Source organism: Phasianus colchicus, chromosome 39, assembly GCF_987193195.1.
Source record: "Phasianus colchicus chromosome 39, bPhaCol1.hap1.1, whole genome shotgun sequence".
NCBI lineage: Eukaryota > Metazoa > Chordata > Aves > Galliformes > Phasianidae > Phasianus > Phasianus colchicus.
In genome coordinates this window covers 848,775-869,687 of record NC_143474.1, presented here as the reverse complement: position 1 = coordinate 869,687, position 20,913 = coordinate 848,775, and the positions used below count along the sequence as shown (strand labels likewise).

The 20,913-nt window shown below is 46.7% G+C and overlaps 1 protein-coding gene across 1 annotated transcript in view; it reads left to right on the top strand.

Moving 5' to 3' along the window:
- Positions 1–18,159, top strand: part of LOC149913294 (telomerase protein component 1-like) — a 53,424-nt gene extending 35,265 nt beyond the window's left edge. The window contains 1 exon segment of the mRNA XM_090130229.1: positions 16,860–18,159. Coding sequence (XP_089986355.1) covers positions 16,860–16,955 — 96 coding nt within the window. The 3' untranslated portion in view covers positions 16,956–18,159.
- The last annotated feature ends 2,754 nt before the right edge of the window (positions 18,160–20,913 follow it).

Below are 20,913 nucleotides of genomic sequence, written 5' to 3'. Positions count from 1 at the left end.
GGATTTTATGGGGTCTGTGGGGTCTGTATGGGATTTATGGGGTTTTATGGGGGCTGTATGGGATTTTATGGGGTCTGTGGGGTCTGTATGGGATTTATGGGGGCTGTATGGGATTTTATGGGATTTATGGGGTCTGTGGGGTCTGTATGTGATTTTATGGGGTTTGTGGGGTCTGTATGGGATTTTATGGGGTTTTGGGGTCTGTATGGGATTTTATGGGGTTTTATGGGGGCTGTATGGGATTTTATGGGATTTGTGGGGTCTGGATGGGATTTATGGGGTCTGTGGGGTCTGTATGGGGTTTTATGGGGTCTGTATGGGATTTTATGGGGTTTGTGGGGTCTGGGTGGGATTTATGGGGTCTGGATGCGGTTTTATGGGGTCTGTGGGGTCTGGATGGGGTTTTATGGGGGCTATATGGGATTTTATGGGATTTTATGGGGTCTGTGGGGTCTGTATGGGATTTTATGGGGTTTTGGGGTCTGGATGGGGTTTCATGGGATTTTTGGGGGTTTGTGGGGTCTGTATGGGATTTTATGGGGTCTGTATGGCATTTATGGGGTTTTATGGGGGCTGTATGGGATTTTATGGGGTCTGTATGGGATTTATGGGGTTTTATGGGGTCTGTATGGGATTTATGGGGTCTGTATGGGATTTTATGGGGTCTGTATGGGATTTATGGGGTTTGTGGGGTCTGTATGGGATTTTATGGGGTCTGTATGGGATTTTATGGGATTTTATGGGGTTTTGGGGTCTGTGGGGTCTGTATGGGATTTTATGGGGTTTGTGGGGTCTGGGTGGGATATATGGGGTTTTATGGGGGCTGTATGGGATTTATGGGGTTTGTAGGGTCTGTATGGGATTTTATGGGGTTTGTGGGGTCTGTATGGGATTTGTGGGGTCTGTATGGGATTTTATGGGATTTATGGTGTCTGTGGGGTCTGTATGGGATTTTATGGGATTTTATGGGGTTTATGGGGTCTGGATTGGATTTATGGGGTCTGGATGGGATTTTATGGGGTTTTGGGGTCTGTATGGGATTTTATGGGGTTTGTGGGGTCTGGATGGGATTTTATGGGATTTTATGCGGTTTTGGGGTCTGTATGGGATTTTATGGGGTTTGTGGGGTCTGGATGGGATTTTTGGGGTTTTGTGGGGTCTGGATGGGATTTTATGGGATTTATGGGGTCTGTATGGGATTTTATGGGGTTTTATGGGGTCTGTGGGGTCTGGATGGGGTTTGAATGGGATTTTATGGGGTCTGTGGGGTCTGTATGGGGTTTGTGGGGTTTTGGGGTCTGGATGGGGTTTGTGGGGTCTGGATGGGATTTTGTGGGATTTATGGGGTTTTATGGGGTCTGTATGGGATTTATGGGGTTTTGTGGGGGCTGTATGGGGTTTTATAGGGTTTTGGGGTCTGTATGGGATTTTATGGGGTTTTGGAGTCTGTATGGGATTTATGGGGTTTTGTGGGGCCTGTATAGGATTTTATGGGGTTTTGGGGTCTGTATGGGATTTATGGGGTCTGGATGGGATTTTATGGGGTTTTGGGGTCTGGATGGGATCTGTATGGGATTTTATGGGGTTTGTGGGGTCTGTATGGGATTTATGGGTTTTTTTATGGGGTCTGTATGGGATTTATGGGGTTTGTGGGGTCTGTATGGGATTTATGGGGTTTTATGGGGGCTGTATGGGATTTTATGGGGTCTGTATGGGATTTATGGGGTTTTATGGGGGGCTGTATGGGGTTTTGTGGGGTCTGTATGGGATTTTATGGGGTTTTGGGGTCTGTATGGGATTTTATGGGGCTTGGGGGTCTGTGGGGTCTGGATGGGGTTTGAATGGGATTTTATGGGGTCTGTGGGGTCTGTATGGGATTTTATGGGGTTTTGTGGGGTCTAGATGGGATTTTATGGGGTCTGTGGGGTCTGTATGGGGTTTTGGGGTCTGTATGGGATTTTATGGGATTTATGGGGTCTGTGGGGTCTATATGGGATTTATGGGGTTTTATGGGGTCTGTATGGGATTTTATGGGGTTTTGGGGTCTGTATGAGATTTTATGGGGTCTGTGGGGTCTGGATGGGATTTTATGGGATTTATGGGGTCTGTATGGCATTTTATGGGGTTTTGGGGTCTGTGGGGTCTGGATGGGGTTTGAATGGGATTTTATGGGGTCTGTGGGGTCTGTATGGGGTTTGTGGGGTCTGGATGGGATTTTATGGGATTTATGGGGTCTGTGGGGTCTGGATGGGATTTTATGGGGGCTGTGGGGTTTGGATGGGATTTTATGGGGTTTTGGGGTCTGTATGGGGTTTTGGGGTCTGTATGAGGTTTGTATGTGATTTTATGGGGTTTGTGGGGTCTGGATGGGATTTGTGGGGTTTGTATGGGATTTATTGGTCTGTATGGGGTCTGTATGGGGTTTATAGGTTCTGTATGGGATTTTATGGGGTTTTGGCGTCTATATGGTGTCTGTGTGGGGTTTGTGGTGTCTATATGGGATTTTATGGGGTTTTGTGGGGTTTTGGGGGTCTGTATGGGATTTTATGGGGTTTGTAGGGTCTGTATGGGATTTTCTGGGGTTTTGGGGTCTGTATGGTGTCTGTACGGGGTTTGTGGGGTTTGTGGGGTCTGTATGGGATTTTATGGGATTTTATGGGGTTTGTGGGGTCTGTATGGGATTTTATGGGATTTTTGGGGGTTTGTGGGGTCTGTATGGGATTTTATGGGGTCTGTATGGCATTTATGGGGTTTTATGGGGGCTGTATGGGATTTTATGGGGTCTGTATGGGATTTATGGGGTTTTATGGGGTCTGTATGGGATTTATGGGGTCTGTATGGGATTTTATGGGGTCTGTATGGGATTTATGGGGTTTGTGGGGTCTGTATGGGATTTTATGGGGTCTGTATGGGATTTTATGGGGTTTTGGGGTCTGTATGGGATTTTATGGGGTTTTATGGGGGCTGTATGGGATTTTATGGGATTTGTGGGGTCTGGATGGGATTTATGGGGTCTGTGGGGTCTGTATGGGGTTTTATGGGGTCTGTATGGGATTTTATGGGGTTTGTGGGGTCTGGGTGGGATTTATGGGGTCTGGATGCGGTTTTATGGGGTCTGTGGGGTCTGGATGGGGTTTTATGGGGGCTATATGGGATTTTATGGGATTTTATGGGGTCTGTGGGGTCTGTATGGGATTTATGGGGTTTTATGGGGTCTGTATGGGATTTATGGGGTCTGTATGGGATTTTATGGGGTCTGTATGGCATTTATGGGGTTTTATGGGGGCTGTATGGGATTTTATGGGGTCTGTATGGGATTTATGGGGTTTTATGGGGTCTGTATGGGATTTATGGGGTCTGTATGGGATTTTATGGGGTCTGTATGGGATTTATGGGGTTTGTGGGGTCTGTATGGGATTTTATGGGGTCTGTATGGGATTTTATGGGATTTTATGGGGTTTTGGGGTCTGTGGGGTCTGTATGGGATTTTATGGGGTTTGTGGGGTCTGGGTGGGATATATGGGGTTTTATGGGGGCTGTATGGGATTTATGGGGTTTGTAGGGTCTGTATGGGATTTTATGGGGTTTGTGGGGTCTGTATGGGATTTGTGGGGTCTGTATGGGATTTTATGGGATTTATGGTGTCTGTGGGGTCTGTATGGGATTTTATGGGATTTTATGGGGTTTATGGGGTCTGGATTGGATTTATGGGGTCTGGATGGGATTTTATGGGGTTTTGGGGTCTGTATGGGATTTTATGGGGTTTGTGGGGTCTGGATGGGATTTTATGGGATTTTATGCGGTTTTGGGGTCTGTATGGGGTTTGTATGGGGTTTTGTGGGGTCTGTATGGGATTTTATGGGGTCTGTGGGGTCTGGATGGGATTTTTGGGGTTTTGTGGGGTCTGGATGGGATTTTATGGGATTTATGGGGTCTGTATGGGATTTTATGGGGTTTTATGGGGTCTGTGGGGTCTGGATGGGGTTTGAATGGGATTTTATGGGGTCTGTGGGGTCTGTATGGGGTTTGTGGGGTTTTGGGGTCTGGATGGGGTTTGTGGGGTCTGGATGGGATTTTGTGGGATTTATGGGGTTTTATGGGGTCTGTATGGGATTTATGGGGTTTTGTGGGGGCTGTATGGGGTTTTATAGGGTTTTGGGGTCTGTATGGGATTTTATGGGGTTTTGGAGTCTGTATGGGATTTATGGGGTTTTGTGGGGCCTGTATAGGATTTTATGGGGTTTTGGGGTCTGTATGGGATTTATGGGGTCTGGATGGGATTTTATGGGGTTTTGGGGTCTGGATGGGATCTGTATGGGATTTTATGGGGTTTGTGGGGTCTGTATGGGATTTATGGGTTTTTTTATGGGGTCTGTATGGGATTTATGGGGTTTGTGGGGTCTGTATGGGATTTATGGGGTTTTATGGGGGCTGTATGGGATTTTATGGGGTCTGTATGGGATTTATGGGGTTTTATGGGGGGCTGTATGGGGTTTTGTGGGGTCTGTATGGGATTTTATGGGGTTTTGGGGTCTGTATGGGATTTTATGGGGCTTGGGGGTCTGTGGGGTCTGGATGGGGTTTGAATGGGATTTTATGGGGTCTGTGGGGTCTGTATGGGGTTTGTGGGGTCTGGATGGGATTTTATGGGATTTATGGGGTCTGTGGGGACTGTATGGGATTTTATGGGGTTTTGTGGGGTCTAGATGGGATTTTATGGGGTCTGTGGGGTCTGTATGGGGTTTTGGGGTCTGTATGGGATTTTATGGGATTTATGGGGTCTGTGGGGTCTATATGGGATTTATGGGGTTTTATGGGGTCTGTATGGGATTTTATGGGGTTTTGGGGTCTGTATGAGATTTTATGGGGTCTGTGGGGTCTGGATGGGATTTTATGGGATTTATGGGGTCTGTATGGCATTTTATGGGGTTTGTGGGGTCTGTATGGGATTTGTGGGGTCTGTATGGGATTTTATGGGATTTATGGTGTCTGTGGGGTCTGTATGGGATTTTATGGGATTTTATGGGGTTTATGGGGTCTGGATTGGATTTATGGGGTCTGGATGGGATTTTATGGGGTTTTGGGGTCTGTATGGGATTTTATGGGGTTTGTGGGGTCTGGATGGGATTTTATGGGATTTTATGCGGTTTTGGGGTCTGTATGGGGTTTGTATGGGGTTTTGTGGGGTCTGTATGGGATTTTATGGGGTCTGTGGGGTCTGGATGGGATTTTTGGGGTTTTGTGGGGTCTGGATGGGATTTTATGGGATTTATGGGGTCTGTATGGGATTTTATGGGGTTTTATGGGGTCTGTGGGGTCTGGATGGGGTTTGAATGGGATTTTATGGGGTCTGTGGGGTCTGTATGGGGTTTGTGGGGTTTTGGGGTCTGGATGGGGTTTGTGGGGTCTGGATGGGATTTTGTGGGATTTATGGGGTTTTATGGGGTCTGTATGGGATTTATGGGGTTTTGTGGGGGCTGTATGGGGTTTTATAGGGTTTTGGGGTCTGTATGGGATTTTATGGGGTTTTGGAGTCTGTATGGGATTTATGGGGTTTTGTGGGGCCTGTATAGGATTTTATGGGGTTTTGGGGTCTGTATGGGATTTATGGGGTCTGGATGGGATTTTATGGGGTTTTGGGGTCTGGATGGGATCTGTATGGGATTTTATGGGGTTTGTGGGGTCTGTATGGGATTTATGGGTTTTTTTATGGGGTCTGTATGGGATTTATGGGGTTTGTGGGGTCTGTATGGGATTTATGGGGTTTTATGGGGGCTGTATGGGATTTTATGGGGTCTGTATGGGATTTATGGGGTTTTATGGGGGGCTGTATGGGGTTTTGTGGGGTCTGTATGGGATTTTATGGGGTTTTGGGGTCTGTATGGGATTTTATGGGGCTTGGGGGTCTGTGGGGTCTGGATGGGGTTTGAATGGGATTTTATGGGGTCTGTGGGGTCTGTATGGGGTTTGTGGGGTCTGGATGGGATTTTATGGGATTTATGGGGTCTGTGGGGACTGTATGGGATTTTATGGGGTTTTGTGGGGTCTAGATGGGATTTTATGGGGTTTTGGGGTCTGCATGGGGTCTGGATGGGGTTTGTGGGGTCTGGATGGGGTCTGGATGGGATTTTTTGGGGTTTGTGGGGTCTGTATGGGATTTTATGGGGTCTGGATGGGATTTATTTGGTCTGTGGGGTCTGTATGGGATTTTATGGGATTTTATGGGGTCTGTGGGGTCTGTATGGGATTTATGGGGTCTGTATGGGATTTATGGGGTTTTATGGGGGCTGTATGGGATTTTATGGGATTTTATGGGGTCTGTGGGGTCTGGATGGGATTTATGGGGTTTTATGGGGGCTGTATGGGATTTTATGGGGTCTGTGGGGTCTGTATGGGATTTATGGGGGCTGTATGGGATTTTATGGGATTTATGGGGTCTGTGGGGTCTGTATGGGATTTTATGGGGTTTGTGGGGTCTGTATGGGATTTTATGGGGTTTTGGGGTCTGTATGGGATTTTATGGGGTTTTATGGGGGCTGTATGGGATTTTATGGGATTTGTGGGGTCTGGATGGGATTTATGGGGTCTGTGGGGTCTGTATGGGGTTTTATGGGGTCTGTATGGGATTTTATGGGGTTTGTGGGGTCTGGGTGGGATTTATGGGGTCTGGATGCGGTTTTATGGGGTCTGTGGGGTCTGGATGGGGTTTTATGGGGGCTATATGGGATTTTATGGGATTTTATGGGGTCTGTGGGGTCTGTATGGGATTTTATGGGGTTTTGGGGTCTGGATGGGGTTTCATGGGATTTTTGGGGGTTTGTGGGGTCTGTATGGGATTTTATGGGGTCTGTATGGCATTTATGGGGTTTTATGGGGGCTGTATGGGATTTTATGGGGTCTGTATGGGATTTATGGGGTTTTATGGGGTCTGTATGGGATTTATGGGGTCTGTATGGGATTTTATGGGGTCTGTATGGGATTTATGGGGTTTGTGGGCTCTGTATGGGATTTTATGGGGTCTGTATGGGATTTTATGGGATTTTATGGGGTTTTGGGGTCTGTGGGGTCTGTATGGGATTTTATGGGGTTTGTGGGGTCTGGGTGGGATATATGGGGTTTTATGGGGGCTGTATGGGATTTATGGGGTTTGTAGGGTCTGTATGGGATTTTATGGGGTTTGTGGGGTCTGTATGGGATTTGTGGGGTCTGTATGGGATTTTATGGGATTTATGGTGTCTGTGGGGTCTGTATGGGATTTTATGGGATTTTATGGGGTTTATGGGGTCTGGATTGGATTTATGGGGTCTGGATGGGATTTTATGGGGTTTTGGGGTCTGTATGGGATTTTATGGGGTTTGTGGGGTCTGGATGGGATTTTATGGGATTTTATGCGGTTTTGGGGTCTGTATGGGATTTTATGGGGTTTGTGGGGTCTGGATGGGATTTTTGGGGTTTTGTGGGGTCTGGATGGGATTTTATGGGATTTATGGGGTCTGTATGGGATTTTATGGGGTTTTATGGGGTCTGTGGGGTCTGGATGGGGTTTGAATGGGATTTTATGGGGTCTGTGGGGTCTGTATGGGGTTTGTGGGGTTTTGGGGTCTGGATGGGGTTTGTGGGGTCTGGATGGGATTTTGTGGGATTTATGGGGTTTTATGGGGTCTGTATGGGATTTATGGGGTTTTGTGGGGGCTGTATGGGGTTTTATAGGGTTTTGGGGTCTGTATGGGATTTTATGGGGTTTTGGAGTCTGTATGGGATTTATGGGGTTTTGTGGGGCCTGTATAGGATTTTATGGGGTTTTGGGGTCTGTATGGGATTTATGGGGTCTGGATGGGATTTTATGGGGTTTTGGGGTCTGGATGGGATCTGTATGGGATTTTATGGGGTTTGTGGGGTCTGTATGGGATTTATGGGTTTTTTTATGGGGTCTGTATGGGATTTATGGGGTTTGTGGGGTCTGTATGGGATTTATGGGGTTTTATGGGGGCTGTATGGGATTTTATGGGGTCTGTATGGGATTTATGGGGTTTTATGGGGGGCTGTATGGGGTTTTGTGGGGTCTGTATGGGATTTTATGGGGTTTTGGGGTCTGTATGGGATTTTATGGGGCTTGGGGGTCTGTGGGGTCTGGATGGGGTTTGAATGGGATTTTATGGGGTCTGTGGGGTCTGTATGGGATTTTATGGGGTTTTGTGGGGTCTAGATGGGATTTTATGGGGTCTGTGGGGTCTGTATGGGGTTTTGGGGTCTGTATGGGATTTTATGGGATTTATGGGGTCTGTGGGGTCTATATGGGATTTATGGGGTTTTATGGGGTCTGTATGGGATTTTATGGGGTTTTGGGGTCTGTATGAGATTTTATGGGGTCTGTGGGGTCTGGATGGGATTTTATGGGATTTATGGGGTCTGTATGGCATTTTATGGGGTTTTGGGGTCTGTGGGGTCTGGATGGGGTTTGAATGGGATTTTATGGGGTCTGTGGGGTCTGTATGGGGTTTGTGGGGTCTGGATGGGATTTTATGGGATTTATGGGGTCTGTGGGGTCTGGATGGGATTTTATGGGGGCTGTGGGGTTTGGATGGGATTTTATGGGGTTTTGGGGTCTGTATGGGGTTTTGGGGTCTGTATGAGGTTTGTATGTGATTTTATGGGGTTTGTGGGGTCTGGATGGGATTTGTGGGGTTTGTATGGGATTTATTGGTCTGTATGGGGTCTGTATGGGGTTTATAGGTTCTGTATGGGATTTTATGGGGTTTTGGCGTCTATATGGTGTCTGTGTGGGGTTTGTGGTGTCTATATGGGATTTTATGGGGTTTTGTGGGGTTTTGGGGGTCTGTATGGGATTTTATGGGGTTTGTAGGGTCTGTATGGGATTTTCTGGGGTTTTGGGGTCTGTATGGTGTCTGTACGGGGTTTGTGGGGTTTGTGGGGTCTGTATGGGATTTTATGGGATTTTATGGGGTTTGTGGGGTCTGTATGGGATTTTATGGGATTTTTGGGGGTTTGTGGGGTCTGTATGGGATTTTATGGGGTCTGTATGGCATTTATGGGGTTTTATGGGGGCTGTATGGGATTTTATGGGGTCTGTATGGGATTTATGGGGTTTTATGGGGTCTGTATGGGATTTATGGGGTCTGTATGGGATTTTATGGGGTCTGTATGGGATTTATGGGGTTTGTGGGGTCTGTATGGGATTTTATGGGGTCTGTATGGGATTTTATGGGGTTTTGGGGTCTGTATGGGATTTTATGGGGTTTTATGGGGGCTGTATGGGATTTTATGGGATTTGTGGGGTCTGGATGGGATTTATGGGGTCTGTGGGGTCTGTATGGGGTTTTATGGGGTCTGTATGGGATTTTATGGGGTTTGTGGGGTCTGGGTGGGATTTATGGGGTCTGGATGCGGTTTTATGGGGTCTGTGGGGTCTGGATGGGGTTTTATGGGGGCTATATGGGATTTTATGGGATTTTATGGGGTCTGTGGGGTCTGTATGGGATTTATGGGGTTTTATGGGGTCTGTATGGGATTTATGGGGTCTGTATGGGATTTTATGGGGTCTGTATGGCATTTATGGGGTTTTATGGGGGCTGTATGGGATTTTATGGGGTCTGTATGGGATTTATGGGGTTTTATGGGGTCTGTATGGGATTTATGGGGTCTGTATGGGATTTTATGGGGTCTGTATGGGATTTATGGGGTTTGTGGGGTCTGTATGGGATTTTATGGGGTCTGTATGGGATTTTATGGGATTTTATGGGGTTTTGGGGTCTGTGGGGTCTGTATGGGATTTTATGGGGTTTGTGGGGTCTGGGTGGGATATATGGGGTTTTATGGGGGCTGTATGGGATTTATGGGGTTTGTAGGGTCTGTATGGGATTTTATGGGGTTTGTGGGGTCTGTATGGGATTTGTGGGGTCTGTATGGGATTTTATGGGATTTATGGTGTCTGTGGGGTCTGTATGGGATTTTATGGGATTTTATGGGGTTTATGGGGTCTGGATTGGATTTATGGGGTCTGGATGGGATTTTATGGGGTTTTGGGGTCTGTATGGGATTTTATGGGGTTTGTGGGGTCTGGATGGGATTTTATGGGATTTTATGCGGTTTTGGGGTCTGTATGGGGTTTGTATGGGGTTTTGTGGGGTCTGTATGGGATTTTATGGGGTCTGTGGGGTCTGGATGGGATTTTTGGGGTTTTGTGGGGTCTGGATGGGATTTTATGGGATTTATGGGGTCTGTATGGGATTTTATGGGGTTTTATGGGGTCTGTGGGGTCTGGATGGGGTTTGAATGGGATTTTATGGGGTCTGTGGGGTCTGTATGGGGTTTGTGGGGTTTTGGGGTCTGGATGGGGTTTGTGGGGTCTGGATGGGATTTTGTGGGATTTATGGGGTTTTATGGGGTCTGTATGGGATTTATGGGGTTTTGTGGGGGCTGTATGGGGTTTTATAGGGTTTTGGGGTCTGTATGGGATTTTATGGGGTTTTGGAGTCTGTATGGGATTTATGGGGTTTTGTGGGGCCTGTATAGGATTTTATGGGGTTTTGGGGTCTGTATGGGATTTATGGGGTCTGGATGGGATTTTATGGGGTTTTGGGGTCTGGATGGGATCTGTATGGGATTTTATGGGGTTTGTGGGGTCTGTATGGGATTTATGGGTTTTTTTATGGGGTCTGTATGGGATTTATGGGGTTTGTGGGGTCTGTATGGGATTTATGGGGTTTTATGGGGGCTGTATGGGATTTTATGGGGTCTGTATGGGATTTATGGGGTTTTATGGGGGGCTGTATGGGGTTTTGTGGGGTCTGTATGGGATTTTATGGGGTTTTGGGGTCTGTATGGGATTTTATGGGGCTTGGGGGTCTGTGGGGTCTGGATGGGGTTTGAATGGGATTTTATGGGGTCTGTGGGGTCTGTATGGGGTTTGTGGGGTCTGGATGGGATTTTATGGGATTTATGGGGTCTGTGGGGACTGTATGGGATTTTATGGGGTTTTGTGGGGTCTAGATGGGATTTTATGGGGTCTGTGGGGTCTGTATGGGGTTTTGGGGTCTGTATGGGATTTTATGGGATTTATGGGGTCTGTGGGGTCTATATGGGATTTATGGGGTTTTATGGGGTCTGTATGGGATTTTATGGGGTTTTGGGGTCTGTATGAGATTTTATGGGGTCTGTGGGGTCTGGATGGGATTTTATGGGATTTATGGGGTCTGTATGGCATTTTATGGGGTTTGTGGGGTCTGTATGGGATTTGTGGGGTCTGTATGGGATTTTATGGGATTTATGGTGTCTGTGGGGTCTGTATGGGATTTTATGGGATTTTATGGGGTTTATGGGGTCTGGATTGGATTTATGGGGTCTGGATGGGATTTTATGGGGTTTTGGGGTCTGTATGGGATTTTATGGGGTTTGTGGGGTCTGGATGGGATTTTATGGGATTTTATGCGGTTTTGGGGTCTGTATGGGGTTTGTATGGGGTTTTGTGGGGTCTGTATGGGATTTTATGGGGTCTGTGGGGTCTGGATGGGATTTTTGGGGTTTTGTGGGGTCTGGATGGGATTTTATGGGATTTATGGGGTCTGTATGGGATTTTATGGGGTTTTATGGGGTCTGTGGGGTCTGGATGGGGTTTGAATGGGATTTTATGGGGTCTGTGGGGTCTGTATGGGGTTTGTGGGGTTTTGGGGTCTGGATGGGGTTTGTGGGGTCTGGATGGGATTTTGTGGGATTTATGGGGTTTTATGGGGTCTGTATGGGATTTATGGGGTTTTGTGGGGGCTGTATGGGGTTTTATAGGGTTTTGGGGTCTGTATGGGATTTTATGGGGTTTTGGAGTCTGTATGGGATTTATGGGGTTTTGTGGGGGCTGTATGGGATTTTATGGGGTTTTGGGGTCTGTATGGGATTTATGGGGTCTGGATGGGATTTTATGGGGTTTTGGGGTCTGGATGGGATCTGTATGGGATTTTATGGGGTTTGTGGGGTCTGTATGGGATTTATGGGTTTTTTTATGGGGTCTGTATGGGATTTATGGGGTTTGTGGGGTCTGTATGGGATTTATGGGGTTTTATGGGGGCTGTATGGGATTTTATGGGGTCTGTATGGGATTTATGGGGTTTTATGGGGGGCTGTATGGGGTTTTGTGGGGTCTGTATGGGATTTTATGGGGTTTTGGGGTCTGTATGGGATTTTATGGGGCTTGGGGGTCTGTGGGGTCTGGATGGGGTTTGAATGGGATTTTATGGGGTCTGTGGGGTCTGTATGGGGTTTGTGGGGTCTGGATGGGATTTTATGGGATTTATGGGGTCTGTGGGGACTGTATGGGATTTTATGGGGTTTTGTGGGGTCTAGATGGGATTTTATGGGGTCTGTGGGGTCTGTATGGGGTTTTGGGGTCTGTATGGGATTTTATGGGATTTATGGGGTCTGTGGGGTCTATATGGGATTTATGGGGTTTTATGGGGTCTGTATGGGATTTTATGGGGTTTTGGGGTCTGTATGAGATTTTATGGGGTCTGTGGGGTCTGGATGGGATTTTATGGGATTTATGGGGTCTGTATGGCATTTTATGGGGTTTTGGGGTCTGTGGGGTCTGGATGGGGTTTGAATGGGATTTTATGGGGTCTGTGGGGTCTGTATGGGGTTTGTGGGGTCTGGATGGGATTTTATGGGATTTATGGGGTCTGTGGGGTCTGGATGGGATTTTATGGGGGCTGTGGGGTTTGGATGGGATTTTATGGGGTTTTGGGGTCTGTATGGGGTTTTGGGGTCTGTATGAGGTTTGTATGTGATTTTATGGGGTTTGTGGGGTCTGGATGGGATTTGTGGGGTTTGTATGGGATTTATTGGTCTGTATGGGGTCTGTATGGGGTTTATAGGTTCTGTATGGGATTTTATGGGGTTTTGGCGTCTATATGGTGTCTGTGTGGGGTTTGTGGGGTCTGTATGGGATTTTATGGGATTTATGGGGTCTGTGGGGTCTGGATGGGATTTATGGGGTTTTGTGGGGTCTAGTTGGGATTTTATGGGGTTTGTGGGGTCTGTATGGGGTTTTGGGGTCTGTATGGGATTTTATGGGATTTATGGGGTTTGTGGGGTCTGTATGGGATTTTATGGGGGCTGTGGGGTTTGGATGGGATTTTATGGGGTCTGTGGAGTCTGTATGGGGTTTTGGGGTCTGTATGAGGTTTGTATGTGATTTTATGGGGTTTGTGGGGTCTGGATGGGATTTGTGGGGTTTGTATGGGATTTATTGGTCTGTATGGGGTCTGTATGTGGTTTATAGGTTCTGTATGGGATTTTATGGGGTTTTGCGGTCTATATGGGGTCTGTGTGGGGTTTGTGGTGTCTATATGGGATTTTATGGGGTTTTGTGGGGTTTTGGGGGTCTGTATGGGATTTTATGGGGTTTGTAGGGTCTGTATGGGATTTTCTGGGGTTTTGGGGTCTGTATGGTGTCTGTACGGGGTTTGTGGGGTTTGTGGGGTCTGTATGGGATTTTATGGGATTTTATGGGGTTTGTGGGGTCTGTATGGGATTTTATGGGATTTTTGGGGGTTTGTGGGGTCTGTATGGGATTTTATGGGGTCTGTATGGCATTTATGGGGTTTTATGGGGGCTGTATGGGATTTTATGGGGTCTGTATGGGATTTATGGGGTTTTATGGGGTCTGTATGGGATTTATGGGGTCTGTATGGGATTTTATGGGGTCTGTATGGGATTTATGGGGTTTGTGGGGTCTGTATGGGATTTTATGGGGTCTGTATGGGATTTTATGGGATTTTATGGGGTTTTGGGGTCTGTGGGGTCTGTATGGGATTTTATGGGGTTTGTGGGGTCTGGGTGGGATATATGGGGTTTTATGGGGGCTGTATGGGATTTATGGGGTTTGTAGGGTCTGTATGGGATTTTATGGGGTTTGTGGGGTCTGGGTGGGATATATGGGGTTTTATGGGGGCTGTATGGGATTTATGGGGTTTGTAGGGTCTGTATGGGATTTTATGGGGTTTGTGGGGTCTGTATGGGATTTGTGGGGTCTGTATGGGATTTTATGGGATTTATGGTGTCTGTGGGGTCTGTATGGGATTTTATGGGATTTTATGGGGTTTATGGGGTCTGGATTGGATTTATGGGGTCTGGATGGGATTTTATGGGGTTTTGGGGTCTGTATGGGATTTTATGGGGTTTGTGGGGTCTGGATGGGATTTTATGGGATTTTATGCGGTTTTGGGGTCTGTATGGGGTTTGTATGGGGTTTTGTGGGGTCTGTATGGGATTTTATGGGGTCTGTGGGGTCTGGATGGGATTTTTGGGGTTTTGTGGGGTCTGGATGGGATTTTATGGGATTTATGGGGTCTGTGGGGTCTGGATGGGGTTTGAATGGGATTTTATGGGGTCTGTGGGGTCTGTATGGGGTTTGTGGGGTTTTGGGGTCTGGATGGGGTTTGTGGGGTCTGGATGGGATTTTGTGGGATTTATGGGGTTTTATGGGGTCTGTATGGGATTTATGGGGTTTTGTGGGGGCTGTATGGGGTTTTATAGGGTTTTGGGGTCTGTATGGGATTTTATGGGGTTTTGGAGTCTGTATGGGATTTATGGGGTTTTGTGGGGCCTGTATAGGATTTTATGGGGTTTTGGGGTCTGTATGGGATTTATGGGGTCTGGATGGGATTTTATGGGGTTTTGGGGTCTGGATGGGATCTGTATGGGATTTTATGGGGTTTGTGGGGTCTGTATGGGATTTATGGGTTTTTTTATGGGGTCTGTATGGGATTTATGGGGTTTGTGGGGTCTGTATGGGATTTATGGGGTTTTATGGGGGCTGTATGGGATTTTATGGGGTCTGTATGGGATTTATGGGGTTTTATGGGGGGCTGTATGGGGTTTTGTGGGGTCTGTATGGGATTTTATGGGGTTTTGGGGTCTGTATGGGATTTTATGGGGCTTGGGGGTCTGTGGGGTCTGGATGGGGTTTGAATGGGATTTTATGGGGTCTGTGGGGTCTGTATGGGGTTTGTGGGGTCTGGATGGGATTTTATGGGATTTATGGGGTCTGTGGGGACTGTATGGGATTTTATGGGGTTTTGTGGGGTCTAGATGGGATTTTATGGGGTCTGTGGGGTCTGTATGGGGTTTTGGGGTCTGTATGGGATTTTATGGGATTTATGGGGTCTGTGGGGTCTATATGGGATTTATGGGGTTTTATGGGGTCTGTATGGGATTTTATGGGGTTTTGGGGTCTGTATGAGATTTTATGGGGTCTGTGGGGTCTGGATGGGATTTTATGGGATTTATGGGGTCTGTATGGCATTTTATGGGGTTTTGGGGTCTGTGGGGTCTGGATGGGGTTTGAATGGGATTTTATGGGGTCTGTGGGGTCTGTATGGGGTTTGTGGGGTCTGGATGGGATTTTATGGGATTTATGGGGTCTGTGGGGTCTGGATGGGATTTTATGGGGGCTGTGGGGTTTGGATGGGATTTTATGGGGTTTTGGGGTCTGTATGGGGTTTTGGGGTCTGTATGAGGTTTGTATGTGATTTTATGGGGTTTGTGGGGTCTGGATGGGATTTGTGGGGTTTGTATGGGATTTATTGGTCTGTATGGGGTCTGTATGGGGTTTATAGGTTCTGTATGGGATTTTATGGGGTTTTGGCGTCTATATGGTGTCTGTGTGGGGTTTGTGGGGTCTGTATGGGATTTTATGGGATTTATGGGGTCTGTGGGGTCTGGATGGGATTTATGGGGTTTTGTGGGGTCTAGATGGGATTTTATGGGATTTTATGGCGTCTGTGGGGTCTGTATGGGATTTATGGGGTTTTGTGGGGTCTAGTTGGGATTTTATGGGGTTTGTGGGGTCTGTATGGGGTTTTGGGGTCTGTATGGGATTTTATGGGATTTATGGGGTTTGTGGGGTCTGTATGGGATTTTATGGGCGCTGTGGGGTTTGGATGGGATTTTATGGGGTCTGTGGAGTCTGTATGGGGTTTTGGGGTCTGTATGAGGTTTGTATGTGATTTTATGGGGTTTGTGGGGTCTGGATGGGATTTGTGGGGTTTGTATGGGATTTATTGGTCTGTATGGGGTCTGTATGTGGTTTATAGGTTCTGTATGGGATTTTATGGGGTTTTGCGGTCTATATGGGGTCTGTGTGGGGTTTGTGGTGTCTATATGGGATTTTATGGGGTTTTGTGGGGTTTTGGGGGTCTGTATGGGATTTTATGGGGTTTGTAGGGTCTGTATGGGATTTTCTGGGGTTTTGGGGTCTGTATGGTGTCTGTACGGGGTTTGTGGGGTTTGTGGGGTCTGTATGGGATTTTATGGGATTTTATGGGGTTTGTGGGGTCTGTATGGGATTTTATGGGATTTTATGGGGTTTGTGGGGTCTGTATCGGATCTGTATGGGGTCTGTGGGGTTTGTATGGGATTTGTGGGGTCTGGATGGGATTTTATGGGATTTATGGGGTCCCTATGGGATTTATGGGGTTTGCGGGGTCTGTATGGGATTTTATGGGGTTTGGGGGTCTGTATGGGATTTGTGGGGTCTGTACGGGATCTGTATGGGATTTATGCGGTTTGTATGAGATTTTATGGGGTTTCTGGGGTCTGTACGGGGTTTGTGGGGTCTGTATGGGATTTTATGGGGTTTTGGGGTCTGTATGGGATTTTTATGGGGTCTGTGGGGGCTGTATGGGATTTTATGGGATTTTATGGGGTCTATGGGGTCTGTGGGGTCTGTATGGGATTTGTGGGGTCTGTGGGGACTGTATGGGATTTGCATCGGGTTTGTGAGGTCTGTATGGGATCTGTGGGGTCAGAGGTCAGAGGTCAGAGGTCAGCCGTGTCCCCGTTGCCCCCAGGAGGCGGTGAGGCGGAGCCAGGTGCCGCCCAGCCAATGGCTGCGCGCCATGGAGGCGCTGCTGGAGGCGGGGCCATTGCACGGTGAGAGCCAATGAGCAGCTGAGCCTGCGGTCATGTGACCCCCCATTCACCCCCATTGCCCCCATTGCCCCCAATGACCCCATTGTGCCTATTGACCCCGTTGACCCAATGACCCTATTGTCACTAATGGCCCCATTGACCCCATTGACCCCATTGTCCCCAATGGCCCCATTGACCCCAATGACCCCAAGACCCCACTGACCCCAATATGAACACGTGACCCCAACTTCCCCCCATTGACCCCACTGACCCCATTGACCCCATTGACCCCACAGACCCCAATGTCCCCACTGACCCCGCAGACCCCAATGTCCCCATTGACCCCACAGACCCCAATGTCCCCATTGACCCCACAGACCCCAATGTCCCCATTGACCCCATTGTCCCCATTGACCCCATTGTCCCTATTGACCCCATTGACCTCATTGTCCCCATTGACCCCACTGACCCCATTAACTCCATCGACCTCATTGACTCCATTGACCCCACAGACCCCATTGACCCCAATGTCCCCCCCTTGACCCCAATGACCCCATTGTCCCCAATGACCCCACAGACCCCATTAACCCCATTAACCCCACTGACCCCATTGACCCCCATGACCCCAATGTCCCCCCATTGCCCCAATGATCCCAATGTCCCCATTGACCCCAATATGAACTCATGACCCCATTGACCCCATTGACCCCATCGACCCCATTGACCCCATTGTCCCAATGACCCCACTGACCGCAATGACCCTACTGACCCCACAGACCCCATTGACCCCATTGACCCCAATAAACCCCATTGACCCCCATGACCCCATTGCCCCCATTGACCCCACTGACCCCATAACCCCCAAACCCCATTGACCCCATTACGAACAAATGACCCCATTGACCCCAATGACCCCAATGGCTCCATTGACCCCAATGACCCCAAGACCCCACTGACCCCAATATGAACACGACCCCAACTTCCCCCCATTGACCCCATTGACCCCATTGACCCCACTGACCCCATTGACCCCATTGACCCCATTGACCCCACTGACCCCATTGACCCCATTGACCCCATTGATGCCATTGACCCCATTGGCCCCACAGACCCCATAACCCCCAAACCCCATTGACCCCATTACGAGCTAATGACCCCATTGACCCCATTACCCCCATTGACCCCGATGTCCCCGCTGTCCCCACTGACCCCAAAACCCCTTTGACCCCATTGACCCCATTGACCCCATTGACCCCATTGACCCCATTGGCCCCATTGTCCCCAATGACCCCATTGACCCCATTGACCCCATTGACCCCATTGGCCCCATTGTCCCCAATGACCCCATTGACCCCATTGACCCCATTGGCCCCATTGACCCCATTGACCCCATTAATCCCATTAATCCCATTAATCCCATTAATGGCATTGACTTCATTAATCCCATTAATCCCAATAATCCCAGTAATCCCCGTAATCCCATTAATCTCATTAATCCCATTGCCCCTATTAATCCCAGTAATCCCAATTATCCCATTAATCCCATTGACCCCATTAATCGCCCCATTAATCCCATTAATCCCACTAATTTTGTTAATCCCATAATCCCACTGACCCCAGGAATCCCATTAATTTTATTAATCCCATTAATCCCGTTAATCCCATTAATCCCATTAATGCCATTAATCCCATTAATGCCAATAATCCCCCCATTAATCCCAATTATCCCCCATTAATCCCGTTAATTATCCCATTAACCCCCCTAATCCCAATAATCATCCATTAATCCCACGAATCCCATTAACTCCATTTTTCCCAATTATCCCAATTAGCCCAATAATCCCCCATTAATCCCAATAATCCTATTGACCCCATTAATCCCATTAATTCCTATTAATCCCAATAATCCCTTTATTAATCCCGTTAATCCCATTATCTTTCTTAATCCCAATAATCCCAATAATCCCATTAATCCCCCCATTAATCAAATTAATCCCAATTATCCCCCAATAATCCCATTAATCCCATTGTCCCCATTAATCCCATTAATCCCAATAATCCCCCATTAATCCCATTAATCCCATTAATCCCAATAATCCCCCATTAATCCCATTAATGCCGTTAATCCCATTAATCCCATTAATCCTATTAATCCCATTAATCCCCCCATTAATCCCATTAATCCCATTAATCCCATTAATCCCCCCATTAATCCCCCATTAATCCCATTAATCCCCCATTAATCCCATTAATCCCATTAATCCCATTAATCCCAATAACCCCCATTAATCCCCCATTAATCCCCCATTAATCCCCCATTAATCCCATTAATCCCATTAATCCCATTAACTTTATTAATCCCATTAATCCCATTAATCCCATTGTCCCCATTAATGCCATTAATTCCCCCCATTAATCCCATTAATCCCATTAATCCTATTAATCCCATTAATCCCAATAATCCCATTGCCCCCATTAATCCTATTAATCCCATTAAATCCCATTAATCCCATCAATCCCCCATTAATTTTATTAATTGCCCAGTAATCCCATTAATGCCCCCATTAATCCCATTAATCCTATTAATCCCAATATTCCCATTAATCCTAATTATCTCATTAATCCCATTAATCCCATTCATCGCAATAATCCCATTAATCCCATTAATTTTATTAATCCCATTCATCCCATTAATCCCAATAATCCCCCCATTAATCCCAATAATCCCCCCATTAATCCCATTAATCCCATTAATTCCCCCATTAGTCCTATTAATCCCAATAATCCCATTAATCCCATTAATCCCCCATTAATCCCATTAATCCCAATATTCCCATTAATCCCATTAAATCCCATTCATCCCATTCATCCCAATTATCCCCCATTAATTCCATTAATCCCACCATTAATCCTTCATTAATCCAATTAATCCCATTGTCCCCATTAATCCCATTAATCCCAATAATCCTCCATTAATCCCCCATTAATCCCATTAATCCCAATTATCCCCCATTAATCCCATTAATCCCATTAACTTCATTAATCCCATTAATCCCATTGTCCCCATTAACGCCATTAATCCCATTAATCCCATTAATCCCAATAATCCCCCCATTAATCCTGTTAATCCCATTAATCCCATTATCCCTATAATCCCATGCCCCCATTAATCCCTCATTAATCCCAATAATCCCTCATTAACCCCATTAATCCCATTAATCCCAATAATCCCATTAACCCCATTAATCTGATTAATCCCATTAATCCCCATTAATCCCCCTATTAATCCCAATTATCCCCATTAATCCCATTAATCCCATTAATCCCCATTAATCCCATTAATCTCCCATTAATCCCATTAATCCCACTAATCTAATTAATCCCAATAATCCCCATTAACCCCATTAACCCCATTAATCCCATTAATCCCAATAATCCCCCCATTAATCCCATTAACTTTATTAATCCCATTAATCCCAATAATCCCTCATTAATCTCAATAATCCCATTAATACCCCCATTAATCTTATTAATCCCATTAATCCCCAATTAATCCCAATCATCCCATTAATCCCATTAATCCTAATTATCTCATTATTCCCATTAATCTCATTAATCCCATTCATCCCATTAATCCCAATAATCCCCCATTAATCCCATTAATGTAATTAATCCCATTAATCCCAACAACCCCATTAACCCCAACGACCCAATTAATTAATCTAATTAATCCCATTAATCCCAATTATCCCATTAATCCCAACAACCCCATTAACCCCAACGACCCTATTAATTAATCCCATCAATCCCAATTATCCCATTAATCCCAATCATCCCAATCATCCCACGCCCCCGTTAACCCCATCGACCCAATTAATTAATCTAATTAATCCAATTAATCCCATTAATCCCATTAATCCCAATCATCCCAAGCCCCCATTAACCCCAACGACCCAATTAATTAACATCGAATTAATTAAGCCCTCAGCCGCC